Source organism: Balaenoptera acutorostrata, chromosome 10 (genome assembly GCF_949987535.1).
Source record: "Balaenoptera acutorostrata chromosome 10, mBalAcu1.1, whole genome shotgun sequence".
Taxonomy (NCBI): Eukaryota; Metazoa; Chordata; class Mammalia; order Artiodactyla; family Balaenopteridae; genus Balaenoptera; species Balaenoptera acutorostrata.
In genome coordinates this window covers 47,821,305-47,841,292 of record NC_080073.1, presented here as the reverse complement: position 1 = coordinate 47,841,292, position 19,988 = coordinate 47,821,305, and the positions used below count along the sequence as shown (strand labels likewise).

The following is a 19,988-nucleotide window of genomic DNA, read 5'->3' as shown; positions in this document are numbered from 1 at the left end:
GAGTGTTTTCTTAATTTCACTTTCAGATTTTTCATCATTAGTGTATAGAAATGCAAGAGATTTCTGTGCATTAATTTTGTATCCTGCTACTTTACCAAATTCATTGATTAGCTCTAGGAGTTTTCTGGTAGCATCTTTAGGATTCTCTATGTATAGTATCATGTCATCTGCAAATAGTGACAGCTTTACTTCTTCTTTTCCGATTTGGATTCCTTTTATTTCTTTGTCTTCTCTGATTGCTGTGGCTAACACTTCCAAAACTATGTTGACTAATAGTGGTGAGAGTGGGCAACCTTGTCTTGTTCCTGATCTTAGTGGAAATGGTTTCAGTTTTTCACCATTGAGGACAATGTTGGCTGTGGGTTTGTCATATATGGCCTTTATTATGTTGAGGAAAGTTCCCTCTATGCCTACTTTCTGCAGAGCTTTTATCATAAATGGGTGTTGAATTTTGTCGAAAGCTTTCTCTGCATCTATTGAGATGATCATATGGTTTTTCTCCTTCAATTTGTTAATACGGTGTATCACGTTGATTGATATCCGTATATTGAAGAATCCTTGCATTCCTGGGATAAACCCCACTTGATCATGGTGTATGATCCTTTTAATGTGCTGTTGGATTCTGTTTGCTCGTATTTTGTTGAGGATTTTTGCATCTATGTTCATCAGTGATATTGGCCTGTAGTTTTCTTTCTTTGTGACATCTTTGTCTGGTCTTGGTATCAGAGTGATGGTGGCCTCGTAGAATGAGTTTGGGAGTGTTCCTCCCTCTGCAATATTTTGGAAGAGTTTGAGAAGGATAGGTGTTAGCTCTTCTCTAAATGTTTGATAGAATTCACCTGTGAAGCCATCTTGTCCTGGGCTTTTGTTTGTTGGAAGGTTTTTAATCACAGTTTCAATTTCAGTGCTTGTGATTGGTCTGTTCATATTTTCTATTTCTTCCTGGTTCAGTCTCGGCAGTTTGTGCATTTCTAAGAATCTGTCCATTTCTTCCAGGTTGTCCATTTTATTGGCATAGAGTTGCTTGTAGTAATCTCTCATGATATTTTGTATTTCTGCAGTGTCAGTGGTTACTTCTCCTTTTTCATTTCTAATTCTATTGATTTGAGTCTTCTCCCTTTTTCTCTTGATGAGTCTGGCTAATGGTTTATCAATTTTGTTTATCTTCTCAAAGAACCAGCTTTTAGTTTCATTGATTTTTGCTATTGTTTCCTTCACTTCTTTTTCATTTATTTCTGACCTAATCTTTATGATTTCTTTCCTTCTGCTGGCTTTGGGGTTTTTTTGTTCTTCTTTCTCTAATTGCTTTAGGTGCAAGGTTAGGTTGTTTATTCGAGATGTTTCCTGTTTCTTGAGGTAGGCTTGTATTGCTATAAACTTCCCTCTTAGCACTGCTTTTGCTGCGTCCCATAGGTTTTGGGTCGTCGTATCTCCATTGTCATTTGTTTCTAGGTATTTTTTGATTTCCCCTTTGATTTCTTCAGTGATCACTTCGTTATTAAGTAGTGTATTGTGTAGCCTCCATGTGTTTGTATTTTTTACAGATCTTTTCCTGTAATTGATATCTAGTCTCATAGCGTTGTGGTCGGAAAAGATACTTGATACAATTTCAATTTTCTTAAATTTACCAAGGCTTGATTTGTGACCCAAGATATGATCTATCCTGGCGAGTGTTCCATGAGCACTTGAGAAAAATGTGTATTCTGTTGTTTTTGGGTGGAATGTCCTATAAATATCAATTAAGTCCATCTTGTTTAATGTATCATTTAAAGCTTGTGTTTCCTTATTTATTTTCATTTTGGATGATCTGTCCATTGGTGAAAGTGGGGTGTTAAAGTCCCCTACTATGATTGTGTTGCTGTCGATCAGCTGAATTTTTAAATCTGTTCCTTTGAATTAAACAGTGACAAAAAATTAGACTTGAAGTTTCTACCGAATTTAATCCTGAGTTTATACATGAAATTTACGTAATTATTTGCACAGTGCTGAAAGAATGAAGCCTCTCTGGACAGTGACCAAAGGTTTGTGTTTTACCATCAGGATGTACAGTAATATTTACAGACCGGTCCGGGATGAGTGCAGTGGGCCATGTGATGCTGGGAACAATGGATGTCCATCATCACTGGACAAAAGTAAGAAAAAGCTTAAAAGCAAAAAAAATCTCTGATTTGTCATGGACATGCTTTTTGTTTCAAACTATGCTAACATAGCAATGAACTAAAAAATTTTGAATCATAGTTTCAGCTGTTTGCAAATCAGATGCTCAATAATTTGTAGTTTAAATTCTTAGAGGACTGATTTTTTTTTTAAGATTTACTTTTTATTTATTTATTTTTGGCTGTATCGGATATTAGTTGCGGCATGCTGGATCTTCTTTGAGGCATGTGGGATCTTTTGTTGCTGAGCACAGGCTCTTTGTTGCAGCACGAGGGCTTCTCTCTTATTGTGGCGTGTGGGTTTTTTCTCTCTAGTTGTGGCCCACAGGCTCCAGGGCGCATGGGCTCAGTAGTTGTGGCATGTGGGCTTAGTTGCCCTGCACACGTGGGATCTTAGTTCCATCGAACCTACGTCCCCTGCATTGTATGGCGGATTCTTTACCACTGGACGACCAGGGAAGTCCCTAGAGGACTGATTTTTAAGTCCATTTTTATTTGGAAATTTTATAGTCTTTTCTAAAGCACAGTCTAAAGGCCTGCATTCTGTTGTTTTGTTTTGTTTTTAACAGACTTTGTGATTAATAATAATTTGATGAGATGTGACATGTAAATACCCGTGAAACCATTACCATAATCAGAATAGTGAACACATTCATCACCCACAAAAGAATGCTCATGTCCCTTGTAAACCCTCTCTTCCATCCACCACCCCCTACCCAAGCAACCACTGGTCTGCTTTCTGTCACTATAGGTTATACTTCTAGAGTTTTATGTGAGTGGAAGCACAGAGTTTGTACTTTTGTGGTGTTTGATTTCTTTCACTCAGCATAATTATTTTGAGATTCATCCATCCTATTTTATGTATCAAGCATTTATTCCTTTTTATTTCCACTTAGTATTCCATCATATGGATATACCACAGTTTTTTTATCCATTCACTTGTTAATGGAAATTGGGTTATGTCAGCTTTTGGCCATTAGAAATAAAGCTGCTATGAATATTTTTCTACAAGTATTTATATGGACATATATTTCCTTTTCTCTTGGGTAAATACCTAAAAGTGGAATGGCCAGATATGTTAGGGTATTTTAACTTTTTGAGAAACTGCTAACACTCGCTATGGTCATCTTTTTAATTTTAGCCACTCGAAGATGTGTGTGGTTCTATCTCATTGTGGGTTTAATTTGCATTTCTCTAATGATGAATGGTGGTGAGCATCTTTTGATGTGCTTTTTTGCCATCCATATATCTTCTTTGGTGAAATATCTGTTCAAATCAAATATCTGGTAGAAAATATTTGCAAACCACCTATCTGACAAAGTCTGTATCTAAATATATAAAGAACTCTTAAAGCTCAACAGTAAAAAAATAAACAATGAATTAGAAAATGGGTAAAATACATGAACAGATACGTCACAGAAGAAGACATATAGATGACAAATAAGCACATGAAAAACCATAGGGGAATGCGAATTAAAACTGCAATGATGGACTTCCCTGGTGGCGCAGTGGTTAAAAATCTGCCCGCCAATGCAGGGGACACAAGTTCGAGCCCTGGTCCAGGAAGATCCCACATGCCGTGGAGCAACTAAGCCCGTGTGCCACAACTTCTGAGCCTGTGCTCTAGAGCCTGTGAGCCACAACTACTGAGCCTGAGTGCCACAACTACTGAAGCCCGTGCGCCTAGAGCCCATGCTCCGCAACAAGAGAAGCCACCTCAATGAGAAGCCCGTGCACCGTAACGAACAGTAGCCCCTGCTCACCGCAACTAGAGAAAGCCCGCGCACAGCAACAAAGACCCAACGCAGCCAAAAATAAAATAAATAAATTTAAAAAAGAAGTGTATTATAAATACTTTGTAGAATTTTTATACTGCTATTGCTTTTATTATAGCGGAGTTTTTGATGCCTTTCAACTCCTCTAATATAACTGCAATTTTCTGTATAAAATCTGAGTCCGTAATGTAGGACACAGGTCCTTCCCCGACCCAGCGCCACCTGCCTCTTCAGCCTCGCCTCCTTCCACGTAGGCCACGTGTGCCACCCTCCAGCCACACCAAACTCCTTGTTTTTGAACCTGCTTTGTCCCTATTGGTGCTTCCAAGTTTGCACATGCTCTTTTCTTCCCTTGAAACTTTCCCACATGCAGCTAACCTTCTCTATTCCTTTTTTTTTTTTATTGAAATAGTTGATTTACAATGTTGTGTTAGTTTCTGGTATACAGCAAAGTAATTCAGTTATATATCACATACATATTCTTTTTTTAAAAAATAAATTTATTTATTTATTTTTGGCTGCGTTGGGTCTTTGTTGCTGGGAGCGGGCTTTCTCTAGTTGTGGCGAGCGGGGGCTACTCTTCGTTGTGGTGTGCGGGCTTCTCATTGCAGTGGCTTCTCTTGTTGCGGAGCATGGGCTCTAGGCGCACGGGCTTCAGTAGTTGTGGCACGTGGGCTCAGTAGTTGTGGCTCACGGGCTCTATAGCGCAGGCTCAGTAGTTGTGGCGCACGGGCTTAGTTGCTCCGCGGCATGTGGGATCTTCCTGGACCAGGGCTCGAACCTGAGTCCCCTGCGTTGGCAGGTGGATTCTTTCTTATTTTTTTTTTTAATTTATTTATTTTTGGCTGCGTTGGGTCTTCGTTGCTGTGCACGGGCTTTCTCTAGTTGTTTTCTATGTCTGTGAGTCTGTTTCTGCTTTGTAGATAAGTTCATTTGTGTCATATTTTAGATTCCACATGTACATAATATTATATGATATTTGTTTTTCTCTTTCTGACTTACTTGATAAGTCAGTATAATAATCTGTAAGTTCATCCATGTAAATGGCATTATTTCCTTCTTTTTTATGGCTGAGTAGTATTACCTTGTGTGCATGCGTGTGTGTGTGTGTGTGTGTGCCACATCTTCTTTATCCATTCATCTGTCAATGTACATTTAAGTTGTTTCCATGTCTTGGCTCTTGTAAGTAGTGCTGCTCTGAACACTGGGGTGCATGTATATTTTTGTATTATACTTTTGTCTGGATATATGCCCAGGAGTGGGATTGCTGGATCATATGGCAACTCTTTTTAGTTTTTCTTTTTTCTTTTTTTTTTTGGCCAAGCAGCTTGCAGAGATCTTAGTTCCCCGACCAGGGATTAAACCTGTGCCCTCAGCAGTGAAAGCACAGAATCTTAACCACTGGACCACCAGTGAATTCCCACAATTTTTAGTTTTCTAAGGAACTTCCATATTGTTTTCATAGTGACTGTACCAATTTCCATTCCCACCAACAGTATAGGAGGGTTCCCTTTTCTCCACACCCTCTCCAGCATTTTTTTTTATAAATCTTTTTTTTTTTAAAGACTTTTTTTTAAAGGAATTCCTTTATTTTTATTATTTATTTATTTATTTATTTATTTATTTTTGGCTGTGTTGGGTCTTCGTTTCTGTGCAAGGGCTTTCTCCAGTTGCGGCAAGCGGGGGCCACTCTTCATCGCGGTGCGCGGGCCTCTCACTATCGCGGCCTCTCTTGTTGCGGAGCACAAGCTCCAGATGCGCAGGCTCAGTAGTTGTGGCTCACGGGCCCAGTTGCTCCTTGGCATGTGGGATCTTCCCAGACCAGGGCCCGAACCCGTGTCCCCTGCATTAGCAGGCAGATTCTCAACCACTGCGCCACCAGGGAAGCCCCAGCATTTTTTTTTAAAATTTATTTTTGGCTGCATTGGGTCTTTGTTGCTGCATACAGGCTTTCTCTCTAGTTGTGGTGAGTGGTGGTTACTCTTTGTTGAGGTGTGTGGGCTTCTCAGAGCGGTGGCTTCTCTTGTTGTGGAGTGCAGGCTCTAGGGCATACAGGCTTCAGTAGTTACGGTGCGCGGGCTCAGTAATTGTGGCGCATGGGCTTATTTGCTCCACGGCATGTGGGATCTTGTCTCCTGCATGTCTCCTGCATTGGCAGGTGGATTCTTAACCACTGCACCAGGAGGGAAGTCCCTCCAGTGTTTCTTATTTGTAGACTTTTTGGTGATGGTCATTCTGGCCAGTGTGAGGTGGCACCTCACTGTAGTTTTGATTTGCATTTCTCTAATAATTAGTGATGCATCTAACCTTCTCTAAATCCTCTTTATCTTTTCATATTGGTTATGTTAGACGTCCTTGGAAACCTTTGCTTGACCCTCCAATCGCTTCACCCTGTTGTGGCACTTAGTACGCTGAATTCTGATTCTTGTTTTGTTTCTCTGCACCCTGACCATAAGCCCCTGGGAGACGGGGACACAAATTCTTATCATCTCTATACTCCAAGGGCCCAGTTTAGTGTTTAAGTACATGGTAGGTGCTTCATAATAGAATTTAGTTGAATTAAGGGAAATTCTGAGGAAATAGATTTGCAATTGAAATATGTAGACTTTATTTTTAAAACCCTTCTTTATTGTACCATTTAATATTTCTAACCTAATTTGAGATTCTTACCTGAATATTTAAATGTTAAGACTTATTTTTTTTTAAACATCTTTATTGAAGTATAATTGCCTTACAATAGTGTGTTAGCTTCTGCTTTATAACAAAGTGAATCAGTTATACATATACAATATGTTCCCATTTCTCTTCCCTCTTGCATCTCCCTCCCTCCCACCCTCCCCATCCCACCCCTCTAGGTGGTCACAAAGCACCGAGCTGATCTCCCTGTGCTATGCGGCTGCTTCCCACTAGTTATCTATTTTACATTTGGTAGTGTATATATGTCCATGACACTCTCTTACCCTGTCACATCTCACCCCACCCCCTCCCCATATCCTCAAGTCCATTCTCTAGTAGGTCTGTGTCTTTATTCCCGTCTTGCCACTAGGTTCTTCATGGCCTGTTTTTTTTTTCCCTTAGATTCCGTATATATGTGTTAGCATACTGTATTTGTTTTTCTCTTTCTGACTTACTTCACTCTGTATGACAGACTCTAACTCCATCCACCTCATTACAAATACCTCCATTTCATTTCTTTTTATGGCTGAGTAATATTCCATTGTATATATGTGCCACATCTTCTTTATCCATTCATCTGTCGATGGACACTTAGGTTGCTTCCATGTCCTGGCTATTGTAAATAGAGCTGCAATGAACATTTTGGTACATGACTCTTTTTGACCTATGGTTTTCTCAGGGTATATGCCCAGTAGTGGGATTGCTGGGTCGTATGGTAGTTCTATTTGTAGTTTTTTAAGGAACCTCCATACTGTTCTCCATAGTGGCTGTATCAATTTACATTCCCACCAACAGTGCAAGAGTATTCCCTTTCCTCCACACCCTCTCCAGCATTTATTGTTTCTAGATTTTTTGATGATGGCCATTCTGACCAGTGTGAGATGATATCTCATTGTAGTTTTGATTTGCATTTCTCTAATGATTAATGATGTTGAGCATTCTTTCATGTGTCTGTAGGCCATCTGTATATCTTCTTTGGAGAAATGTCTATTTAGATCTTCTGCCCATTTTTGGATTGGGCTGTTCGTTTTTTTGTTATTGAGCTGCATGAGCTGCTTGTAAATCTTGGAGATTAATCCTTTGTCAGTTGCTTCATTTGCAAATATTTTCTCCCATTCTGAGGGTTGTCTTTTGGTCTTGTTTATGGTTTCCTTTGCTGTGCAAAAGCTTTTCAGTTTCATTAGGTCCCATTTGTTTATTTGTGTTCTTATTTCCATTTCTCTGGGAGCTGGGTCAAAAAGAATCTTGCTGTGATGTATGTCATAGAGTGTTCTGCCTATGTTTTCCTCTAAGAGTTTGATAGTGTCTGCCCTTACACTTAGGTCTTTAATCCATTTTGAGTTTATTTTTGTGCATGGTGTCAGGGAGTGTTCTAATTTCATACTTTTACATGTACCTGTCCAATTTTCCCAGCACCACTTATTGAAGAGGCTGTCTTTTCTCCACTGTATATGCTTGCCTCCTTTATCAAAGATAAGTTGACCATATGTGTGTGGGTTTATCTCTGGGCTTTCTATCCTGTTCCATTGATCTATATTTCTGTTTTTGTGCCAGTACCAAACTGTCTTGATTACTGAAGCTTTGTAATATAGTCTGAAGTCAGGGAGCCTGATTCCCCCAGCTCCATTTTTCGTTCTCAAGATTGCTTTGGCTATTCGGGGTCTTTTGTGTTTCCATACAAATTGTGGAATTTTTTGTTCTAGTTCTGTGAAAAATGCCAGTGGTAGTTTGATAGGGATTGCATTGAATCTGTAGATTGCTTTGGGTAGTAGAGTCATTTTCACAATGTTGATTCTTCCAATCCAGGAACATGGTATATCTCTCCATCTATTTGTATCATCTTTAATTTCTTTCATCAGTGTCTTATAATTTTCTGCATACAGGTCTTTTGTCTCCTTAGGTAGGTTTATTCCTAGATATTTTATTCTTTTTGTTGCAGTGGTAAATGGGAGTGTTTTCTTAATTTCACTTTCAGATTTTTTGTCATTAGTGTATAGAAATGCAAGAGATTTCTGTGCATTAATTTTGTATCCTGCTACTTTACCAAATTCATTGATTAGCTCTAGGAGTTTTCTGGTAGCATCTTTAGGATTCTCTATGTATAGTATCATGTCATCTGCAAATAGTGACAGCTTTACTTCTTCTTTTCCGATTTGGATTCCTTTTATTTCTTTGTCTTCTCTGATTGCTGTGGCTAACACTTCCAAAACTATGTTGACTAATAGTGGTGAGAGTGGGCAACCTTGTCTTGTTCCTGATCTTAGTGGAAATGGTTTCAGTTTTTCACCATTGAGGACAATGTTGGCTGTGGGTTTGTCATATATGGCCTTTATTATGTTGAGGAAAGTTCCCTCTATGCCTACTTTCTGCAGAGCTTTTATCATAAATGGGTGTTGAATTTTGTCGAAAGCTTTCTCTGCATCTATTGAGATGATCATATGGTTTTTCTCCTTCAATTTGTTAATATGGTGTATCACATTGATTGATTTGCGTATGTTGAAGAATCCTTGCATTCCTGGGATAAACCCCACTTGATCATGGTGTATGATCCTTTTAATGTGCTGTTGGATTCTGTTTGCTCGTATTTTGTTGAGGATTTTTGCATCTATGTTCATCAGTGATATTGGCCTGTAGTTTTCTTTCTTTGTGACATCTTTGTCTGGTTTTGGTATCAGGGTGATGGTGGCCTCGTACAATGAGTTTGGGAGTGTTCCTCCCTCTGCAATATTTTGGAAGAGTTTGAGAAGGATAGGTGTTAGCTCTTCTCTAAATGTTTGATAGAATTCGCCTGTGAAGCCATCTTGTCCTGGGCTTTTGTTTGTTGGAAGGTTTTTAATCACAGTTTCAATTTCAGTGCTTGTGATTGGTCTGTTCATATTTTCTATTTCTTCCTGGTTCAGTCTCGGCAGTTTGTGCATTTCTAAGAATCTGTCCATTTCTTCCAGGTTGTCCATTTTATTGGCATAGAGTTGCTTGTAGTAATCTCTCATGATCTTTTGTATTTCTGCAGTGTCAGTGGTTACTTCTCCTTTTTCATTTCTAATTCTATTGATCTGAGTCTTCTCCCTTTTTCTCTTGATGAGTCTGGCTAATGGTTTATCAATTTTGTTTATCTTCTCGAAGAACCAGCTTTTAGTTTCATTGATTTTTGCTATTGTTTCCTTCATTTCTTTTTCATTTATTTCTGACCTGATCTTTATAATTTCTTTCCTTCTGCTGGCTTTGGGGTTTTTTTGTTCTTCTTTCTCTAATTGCTTTAGGTGCAAGGTTAGGTTGTTTATTCGAGATGTTTCCTGTTTCTTGAGGTAGGCTTGTATTGCTATAAACTTCCCTCTTAGCACTGCTTTTGCTGCGTCCCATAGGTTTTGGGTCGTCGTGTCTCCGTTGTCATTTGTTTCTAGGTATTTTTTGATTTCCCCTTTGATTTCTTCAGTAATCACTTCGTTATTAAGTAATGTATTGTGTAGCCTCCATGTGTTTGTATTTTTTACAGATCTTTTCCTGTAATTGATATCTAGTCTCATAGCGTTGTGGTCGGAAAAGATACTTGGTATGATTTCAATTTTCTTAAATTTACCAAGGCTTGATTTGTGACCCAAGATATGATCTATCCTGGAGAATGTTCCATGAGCACTTGAGAAAAATGTGTATTCTGTTGTTTTTGGGTGGAATGTCCTATAAATATCAATTAAGTCCATATTGTTTAATGTATCATTTAAAGCTTGTGTTTCCTTATTTATTTTCATTTTGGATGATCTGTCCATTGGTGAAAGTGGGGTGTTAAAGTCCCCTACTATGATTGTGTTGCTGTCAATTTCCCCTTTTATGGCTGTTAGTATTTGCCTTATGTATTGAGGTGCTCCTATGTTGGGTGCATAAATATTTACAATTGTTATACCTTCCTCTTGGATCGATCCCTTGATCATTATATAGTGTCCTTCTTTGTCTCTTGTAATAGTCTTTATTTTAAAGTCTATTTTGTCTGATATGAGAATTGCTACTCCAGCTTTCTTTTGATTTCCATTTGCATGGAATATCTTTTTCCATCCCCTCACTTTCAGTCTGTATGTGTCTCTAGGTCTGAAGTGGGTCTCTTGTAGACAGCATATATATGGGTCTTGTTTTTGTATCCATTCAGCCAGCCTGTGTCTTTTGGTGGGAGCATTTAATCCATTTATATTCAAGATAATTATCGATATGTATGTTCCTATTCCCATTTTCTTAAATGTATTGGGTTTGTTATTGTAGGTGTTTTCCTTCTCTTGTGTTTCTTGCCTAGAGAAGTTCCTTTAGCATTTGTTGTAAAGCTGGTTTGGTGGTGCTGAACTCTCTCAGCTTTTGCTTGTCTGTAAAGGTTTTAATTTCTCCATCAAATCTGAATGAGATCCTTGCTGGGTAGAGTAATCTTGGTTGTAGGTTTTTCTCCTTCATGACTTTAAGTATATCCTGCCACTCCCTTCTGGCTTGTAGAGTTTCTGCTGAGAGATCAGATGTTAACCTTATGGGGATTCCCTTGTGTGTTATTTGTTTTTTTTCCCTTGCTGCCTTTAATATGTTTTCCTTATATTTAATTTTTGACAGTTTGATTAATATGTGTCTTGGCGTGTTCCTCCTTGGGTTTATCCTGTATGGGACTCTCTGTGCTTCCAGGACTTGATTAACTATTTCCTTTCCCATATTAGGGAAGTTTTCAACTATAATCTCTTCAAATATTTTCTCAGTCCCTTTCTTTTTCTCTTCTTCTTCTGGTACCCCTATAATTCGAATGTTGGTGCGTTTAATGTTGTCCCAGAGGTCCCTGAGACTGTCCTCAGTTCTTTTCATTCTTTTTTCTTTATCCTGCTCTGTAGTAGTTATTTCCACCATTTTATCTTCCAGGTCACTTATCCTTTCTTCTGCCTCAGTTATTCTACTATTGATCCCATCTAGAGTATTTTCAATTTCATTTATTGTGTTCTTCATCATTGCTTGGTTCCTCTTTAGTTCTTCTACGTCCTTGTTAAATGTTTCTTGCATTTTGTCTATTCTATTTCCAAGATTTTGGATCATCCTTACTATCATTATTCTGAATTCTTTTTCAGGTAGACTACCTATTTCCTCTTCATTTGTTAAGTCCAGTGTGTTTTGAGCCTGCTCCTTCATCTGCTGTGTGTTTTTCTGTCGTCTCATTTTGCCTATCTTACTGTGTTTGGGGTCTCCTTTTCACAGGCTGCAGGTTCGTAGTTCCCGTTGTTTTTGGTATCTGTCCCCAGCGGCTAAGGTTGGTTCAGTGGGTTGTGTAGGCTTCCTGGTGGAGGGAACTAGTGCCTGAGTTCTGGTGGATGAGGCTAGATCTTGTCTTTCTGGTGGGCACGTCCACGTCTGGTGGTGTATTTTGGTGTGTCTGTGGCCTTATTATGATTTTAGGCAGCCTCTCTGCTAATGGATGGGGTTGTGTTCCTGTCTAGCTAGTTGTTTGGCATAGGGTGTCCAGCACTGTAGCTTGCTGGTCGTTGAGTGAAGCTGGGTCTTGATGTTGAGATGGAGATCTCTGGGAGATTTTTGCCGTTTGGTATTACGTGGAGCTGGGAGGTCTCTTGTGGACCAGTGTTCTGAAGTTGGCTCTCCCACCTCAGAGGCACGGCCCTGATGCCTGGCTGGAGCACCAAGAGCCTTTCGTCCACACAGCTCAGAGTAAAAGGGAGAAAAAATAGAAAGAAAGAAAGAGGCTATAATATAGTGAAGTAAAATAAAGCTATTGTAAAGCAAAGCTATACAGACAAAATCTCACCCAGAAGCATATACATATACACTCACAAAAAAAAGAAAAAGGGGAAAAATTAATATCTCCTGCTCCCAAAGTCCACCTCCTGAATTTGGGATGATTCGTTGTCTATTCAGGTATTCCACAGATGCAGACACATCACGTTGTTTGTGGAGCTTTAATCCGCTGCTTCTGAGGCTGCTGGGGGAGATTTCCCCTTCTCTTCCCTGTTCGCACAGCTCCCAGGGTTCAGCTTTGGATTTGGACCCGCCTCTGCGTGTAGGTCGCCTGAGGGCGTCTGTTCCCCGCCCAGACAGGACGGGGCTAAAGGAGCAGCTGCTTCGGGGGCTCTGGCTCACCCAGGCCGCGGGGAGGGAGGGGTACAGAGGAGGCGGGGCGAGCCTGCGGCAGCCGAGGCCGGCGTGACGTTGTACCAGCCCGAGGCGCGCAGTGCGTTCTCCCGGGGATGTTGTCCCCGGATCCCGGGACCCTGGCAGTGGCGGGCTGCACAGGCTACCGGGAGGGGCGGTGTGGAGAGTGACCTGTGCTCACACACAGGCTTTTTGGAGGCGGCAGCAGCAGCCCCAGCGTCTCACTCCCGTCTCTGGGGTCCGCGCTGATCGCCGCGGCTCGCGCCCTTCTCTGGAGTTCGTTTAGGCGGCGCTCTGAATCCCCTCTCCTTGCGCGCAGCGAAACTAAGAGGCAAGAAAAAGTCTCTTGCCTCTTCGGCAGCTTCAGAACTTTTCCCGGACTCCCTCCGGGCTAGCTGTGGTGCGCTAACCCCTTCAGGCTGTGTTCACGCCGCCAACCCCAGTCCTCTCCCTGCGATCTGACCGAAGCCCGAGCCTCAGCTCCCAGCCCCGCCCGCCCCGGCGGGTGAGCAGACAAGCCTCTCGGGCTGCTGAGTGCTACTCGGCGCTGAGCCTCTGTGCGGGAATCTCTCCGTTTTTCCCTCTGCGCCCCTGTTGCTGTGGGGTCCGCGCTGATAGCTGCGGCTCGCGCCAGTCTCTGAAGTTCGTTTAGGCGGCGCTCTGAATCCCCTCTCCTCGCGCACCAGGAAACACAGAGGGAAGAAAAAGTCTCTTGCCTCTTCGGCAGCTGCAGACTTTTTCCCCCGGACTCCCTCCCGGCTAGCTGTGGTGCGCTAACCCCTTCAGGCTGTGTTCACGCCGCCAGCCCCAGTCCTCTCCCTGCGATCCGACCCCGAAGCCGAGCCTCAGCTCCCAGCCCCGCCCGCCCCGGCGGGGAAGCAGACAAGCCTCTCGGGCTGGTGAGTGCTGGTCGGCTCTGATCCTCCGTGCGGGAGTCTCTCCGCTTTGCCCTCCGCACCTCTGTGGCTGCGCTCCTCCGTGGCTCCAAAGCTTCCCCCCTCCGCCACCCGCAGTCTCAGCCCGCGAAGGGGCTTCCTAGTGCGTGGAAACCTTTCCTCCTTCACAGCTCCCTCCCACTGGTGCAGGTGCTGTCCCTATTCTTTTGTCTCTGTTATTTCTTTTTTCTTTTGCCCTACCCAAGTACGGGGGGAGTTTCTTGCCTTTTTGGAGGTCGGACGTTTTCTGCCAGCGTTCAGTGGGTGTTCTGTAGGAGCAGTTCCACGTGTAGATGTATTTCTACTGTATCTGTGGGAAGGAAGGTGATCTCCGCGTCTTACTCTTCCACCATCTTCTCCAATCCCCCAAGACTTATTTTTATTTGGAACATATTTCTTTTCTTCGGCAATCTCTTCAATTCCTAGCTAAAAGTTCCTAAGATTTACAGTGGTTTGTTTTAGATATTAATATTTCCAGCATTCCATACCTTTTTTCTTAAGGCTTACTTGAACTTTCCTTCTAGGAAAATAATTTTCTTGTTACAATTCCTCAATACCATTTATTGGAGTCCTAAACTTGGACTATTAAAGTACCATCAAACTAAATATTTCTTCCCTGTTCTTTAAAAAAAAAATACTGTAGCTTTTTGAAAGATTACCGAGTTATTTTGACCTGCAGAGGAGGCTGATGCTTCTGGAGGACCAAATAAGCTATCTTCTAGGTGGCATCCAAGTTGTTTATATCGAATAATTACAGCCAGTGTTGACACTTGAAGAATATTACTCTCTTCTTGACGTGTTCTATAACAGACTCTTGAAAAGTCGAATACCTTTTCACCCTCGAAGTTTGCGTGGTTTGCAAATGATCCTTAACAGGCAAGTATCTAAAACAATTACTTTTATTCATTCACTCAGATGGGCTGTGTGTGTCCATGCATGAAATTGTTTTGTATTTCCATGTGTGATTCTTAGGAATTAAAGAAAGGAATGTCACCACCTCTGTTGGCAACACTCTTTTACACATGAGAAAAGCCAACATGAGAGGATTGAAAGATTGAGTCTCTAGAACATTGTGTAAATATATTGCCACTTTCAGGGCAAATCAGTCCTGTGGAAAACTTTATAGGATTATACTAATGTGAAATCAACAGTGTGCATATCAGGCACCATGCTTGCTACTTAAATGCATTATCTCTTTAGCTCTCACAACCTCACCATGGAGTGGGTTACTACCCCCATCTTACAGATGAGGAAGGTCACAGGGCCGGGAAGGGTGTGGTCATCTTGATAGTGTGTCTCTTTGGGGACAGCAAAACTTCAAATCAATTCTGCTATACAGGAAGTCCACTACATATGAACCTTCAGGCTGCAAACTTTCAAAGATGCAAACATGCGTTCACATGTCCAATCTCATAAGTTAGTTCATGTGTCTGCTGTACATTGTCACATGCGTGCCTCCTCTACAAGTGGTTGTGCTTTTGTGTACTTCACTGTACAGTACTGTAGAGGGTACAGTAGTACAGTATCTTTATTTCAAGTGTTTGTTTTTTATGTAGTATTTGTGTGAAGAGTATTATAAACCTACTACAGTACAGTGCTATATAGCCAATTGTGTTAGCTGGGTACCTAGGCTAACTTGTTGGACTTACGAACAAATTGGACTTAGGAACGCACTATCGGAGCGGAACTCGTTCATATGTAGGGGACTTACTGTACCTTGAAGGTGGATTTTCTTGATGGATTCCTTTTCCATTAATCAGACTAAGAAAATCGTTTCTTTGGGGGTGCGATGGGGGTGGAGAGGTCGCTGATTTTTCCTTTTACGTATGCTTTATTACAGTGACAGATATGCTCCAAGTCTGCACGAACTTGGGCATTTTAACATTCCGATCCTCTGCGACCCAGCAAACCTCCAGTGGTTTATTCTCACCAGAGTCCAACAGGCAAGAGAGAACATGAAAAGAAAAGAAGAGTGAGTTCCCTTAGCCCTCTTCCTGTCTTACCATTCCGTCTAATCGTTAAAAATATTCAGGTAGTCAGAACTCATAAGTATGGGAAATTAAAACTGTATTGAACTTAGGAAATCGACTGTATTAAACTGCATGTCACTTAGGAGTAACATATTTATTTATCCCCCCGGTTGTTCCAGGGATTGGATGTGGCTGTTTTCTCAGTGTAATAACCTCAGTTACATTCCCACCATGTGACTCAATTTGAGAAGCAGGGCTTGTTAATATAAAAGTCAACTCAGGAGCAGAATGAAAGATAAGAGTATCAGAAAGAAACTGTGCAGATGGAAAAGGGTGGCAACAAGGGGGGAAAACTCAGTTACTACTTGATTAATTGGAATCTTCACTGTTTAAAATTTTGAAATCTGCTGCTAGAAAACAAGCCTCGTCTGCACTGTCATTAAATTGAGAAGAAATCTTAAAGTGAAAAAGGTTTTTGGTTCATAAGCAGTGCTGTCTCTATGCCATTTGTATCCTTGAAGGAATCCTGTTGTAGTCAGTAGTTTTGTAGGCAGTAAGATAGTGTTGATGATGCTTCATGGATCTACTATGAAGAAAGGGAGAGTATTATATTCAAAACAGGGCGGTTTTCCTAAAGATGTGGCCTAAGGAGGTTTGGCTAGCAAGGATTCATTCATTCATGCAGCCGTCACTTGCTGTGACCGTTGCGGATCGGAAGCTGTGAAAGGCGCCACTGGTAGAAAGATGAAGGCCTGGTCCCCAGGCTCGCAGGAGACACAAGTGCCCTCAGCGTCAGGGGTGGTGGACGGAGAGGGGTCATGCGTGAGAGGAGCCGAGGCTGATGCTCTGGGAAGGGAACAGGAAGCAGAGGCTGTGGCCGAGGAGGACGAGCTGACGTGTCCGGGGAGGAGGGTAAGGAGGGCGGGGGCAGGAGCCTGGTGGGCGGAGGACCGGGGTGATTGTCCGAGTGTGCTGCTGGGGCCCCCCTCTGGTTACTTACTTCTCTGGCCTCGCTGCCCGTTCTCGCCTCGATCTACACAAATTGCTTGTTTAAAAAGCCTAGGATGTGAAACAGAGAAAGGGTGGCCATGCAGGAGGGCTGTGGACATGATCTGTTTCCCAGGAGATGATGGGGTCATTTTATGCATCAAATAAGTGAAGGAGTCACATATCTGTTTCACTTGTGGAATTGGTGACAGTTCTTGGCCAAATGCTACCGCACGAATAGCCTGCTTCTTGATTGGTTGGAGAGCCTTTGTGTTTGTGATGTTACATTTTCTAACCATAAGTTTGTTTTCAAACACTATGGGTCTGTTTCTGTGTTGTTAATAAGTTCATTTGAATCACTTTTTCTTTAGATTCCACATGTAAGTGATATCATATTTGTCTTTCTCTGACTTCCTTCCTTCCCTTCGTACGATCATCTCTAGGTCAATCAATGTTTCTGCAAATGGCATTATTTTGTACTTTTTAATGGATGAGTAATATTCCATTCTATGTATGTACCACATCTTCTTTGTCCATTCCTCTGTCAGTGGACATTAAGGTTGCTTCTCTGTCTTGGCTCTTTTAAATAGTGCATGAATGTTCTGGTGCATGTGTCTGTTGGAATGATGGTTTTCTCCAGATATACACCCAGCAGTGAGATTGCCGGATCATATGGTGGCTCTAGTTTGAGTTTTTAAAAGAACCTCCATACTGTTCTCCATAGTGGCTGTTACCAATTTCCATTCCCACCAAGATGTAGTAAGGTTCCCTTTTCTCCACACTCTCTCCTGCATTTATTATTTGTAGACTTTTTGATGATGGCCGTTCTGAATGGTGCAAGGTAATATCTTGTTGTAGTTTTGATTTGCATTTCTCCAATAATTAGCGATGTTGAGCACCTTTTCATGTGATTTTTTTTAATACAGTGTGAGGAAAATGTACCTTAAGAAGCTGGCTTCCTGAATGTCAGCCCTGTTTTGAATTCTTTTTCCTTTTTTTTTTTTAACATCTTTATTGGAGTATAATTGCTTTACAATGGTGTGTTGGTTTCTCCTGTATAACAAAGTGAATCAGCTATACATATACATATATCCCCATATCCCCTCCCTCTTGCGTTTCCCTCCCACCCTCCCTATCCCACCCCTCTAGGTGGTCACAAAGCACCGAGCTGATCTCCCTGTGATATGCGGCTGCTTCCCACTAGCTATCTATTTTACATTTGGTAGTGTATATATGTCCATGCCACTCTCTCACTTCGTCCCAGCTTACCCTTCCCCCTCCCCGTGTCCTCAAGTCCATTCTCTATGTCTGCATCTTTATTCCTGTCCTGCCTCTAGGTTCTTCAGAACCATTTTTTTTTTTTTAGATTCCATATATATGTGTTAGCATACGGTATTTGTTTTTCCCTTTCTGACTTACTTCACTCTGTATGACAGACTCTGTCCATCCACCTCACTACAAATAACTCAATTTCGTTTCTTTTTATGGCTGAGTAATATTCCATTGTATATATGTGCCACATCTTCACTGTCCATTCATCTGTCGATGGACACTTAGGTTGCTTCCGTGTCCTGGCTATTGTAAATAGTGCTGCAATGAACATTGTGGTACATGACTCTTTTTAAACTATGGTTTTCTCAGGGTATACTCCCAGTAGTGGGATTGCTGGGTCGTACGGTAGTTCTATTTTTGTTTTTTTAAGGAACCTCCATACTGTTCTCCATAGTGGCTGTATCAATTTACATTCCCACCAACAGTACAAGAGGGTTCCCTTTTCTCCACACCCTCTCCAGCACTTACTGTTGTAGACTTGTTGATGATCACCATTGTGACTGGTGTGAGGTGATATCTTGCTGTAGTTTATTTTTAAAAATTTTAATTTAATTTTATTATTTTTTGGCTGTGTTGGGTCTTCGTTGCTGCCTTTGGGCTTTCTCTAGTTGTGGCGAATGGGGGCTACTCTTTGTTGTGGTGCACGGGCTTCTCATTGCGGTGGCTTCTCTTGTTGTGGAGCACGGGCTCTAGGCGTGCGGGCTTCAGTAGTTGCAGCACGTGTGTTCAGTAGTTGCTGCGTGTGGGCTCTAGGGTGAGTGGGCTTCAGTAGTTGTGGCACTCAGGCTCAGTAGTTGTGGCTCATGGGCTCTAGAGAACAGGCTCAGTAGTTGTGGAGCACGGACTTAGTTGCTCTGTGGCATGTGGGATCTTCCCAGATCAGGGCTTGAACCCGTGTCCCCTGCCTTGGCAGGCAGATTCTTAACCACTGCACCACCAGGGAAGTCCCTGTTTATCTATTTTAAGTACAGTAGTGTGTATATGCTAATCCCAAACTCCCATTTTATCCTTCCCCACCACCTTTCCCCTTTAATAACCATAAGTTTGTTTTCTAAGTTTATTTGTATCATGTCTTTTTGTTACTGAGTTGTATGAGCTATTTGTATACTTTGGAAATAAGCCTTTTCAGTCAAATTGTTTGCAAATATTTTATTCTAGTCCACAAGTTGTCTTTTCATTTTGTTTATGCTTTCCTGTGCTGCACAGAAGGTTTTAAGTTAGATTAGGTCCCATTTGTTTATTTTTGCTTTTATTTTGTTTGCCTTGGGAGACTTACCTAAAAAAATATTAGCACGATTTATGCCAGAGACTGTTTTGCCTGTATTCCTTTCTAGGAATTTTATGATGTTATGTCTTATATTTCAGTCTCTAAGTCATTTTGAGTTTATTTTTTTGTATGGTGCAAGGGAATGTTCTAACTTCATTGATTTACATGGCCCTATCCAACTTTCGCAGCACCTTTTGCTGAAGAGACTGTCTTTTCTCCGTTGAATATTCTTGCCTCCTTTGTTGAAGATTCATTGACCGTAGGTGTGTGGCATTATTTCTTGTCTTTCTATCCTGTTTCTTTGACCCATATGTGTGTGTTTGTGCCAATACTGTACAGTTTTGATTACTGTAGCTTTGTAGTATTGTCTGAAGTCTGGTGGGGGGTGTTTAATGCCTTCAGCTTTCTTCTTTTTTCTCAGTTTTGCTTTGGCAATTCTGGGTCTTTTGTGGTTCCATATCAATTTTAGGATTATTTATTCTAGTTCTGTGAGAAATGTCATGGGTAATTTGATAGGGACTGCCTTAAATTTGTAGATTGCTTTGGGTAGTATGAACAATATTAATTCTTCCAGTCCAAGATCATGGGATATCTTTCCATTTCTTTGAATCATCTTCAATTTTTTAAAATCAATGTTTTATATTTCTCAGTGTATAAGTCTTTCACCTCCTTGTTTAGGTTTATTCCTAGGCTTGTTTTTTTCTTTTTTTTTTTTTTAAGATGCACTTTTAAAAGGGATTGTTTTTTACTTTTCCTTTCTGATATTTTATTAGTGT

General features: G+C 41.3%; 1 protein-coding gene across 1 annotated transcript in view; it reads left to right on the top strand.

The window, feature by feature from the left end:
• The window catches only part of LOC103021038 (T-cell activation inhibitor, mitochondrial-like), a 45,920-nt gene extending 30,288 nt beyond the window's left edge, over positions 1-15,632 (top strand). Inside the window, 3 exon segments of the mRNA XM_057555759.1 lie at positions 2,041-2,132; positions 14,300-14,532; positions 15,497-15,632. Coding sequence (XP_057411742.1) covers positions 2,041-2,132; positions 14,300-14,532; positions 15,497-15,632 — 461 coding nt within the window.
• The last annotated feature ends 4,356 nt before the right edge of the window (positions 15,633-19,988 follow it).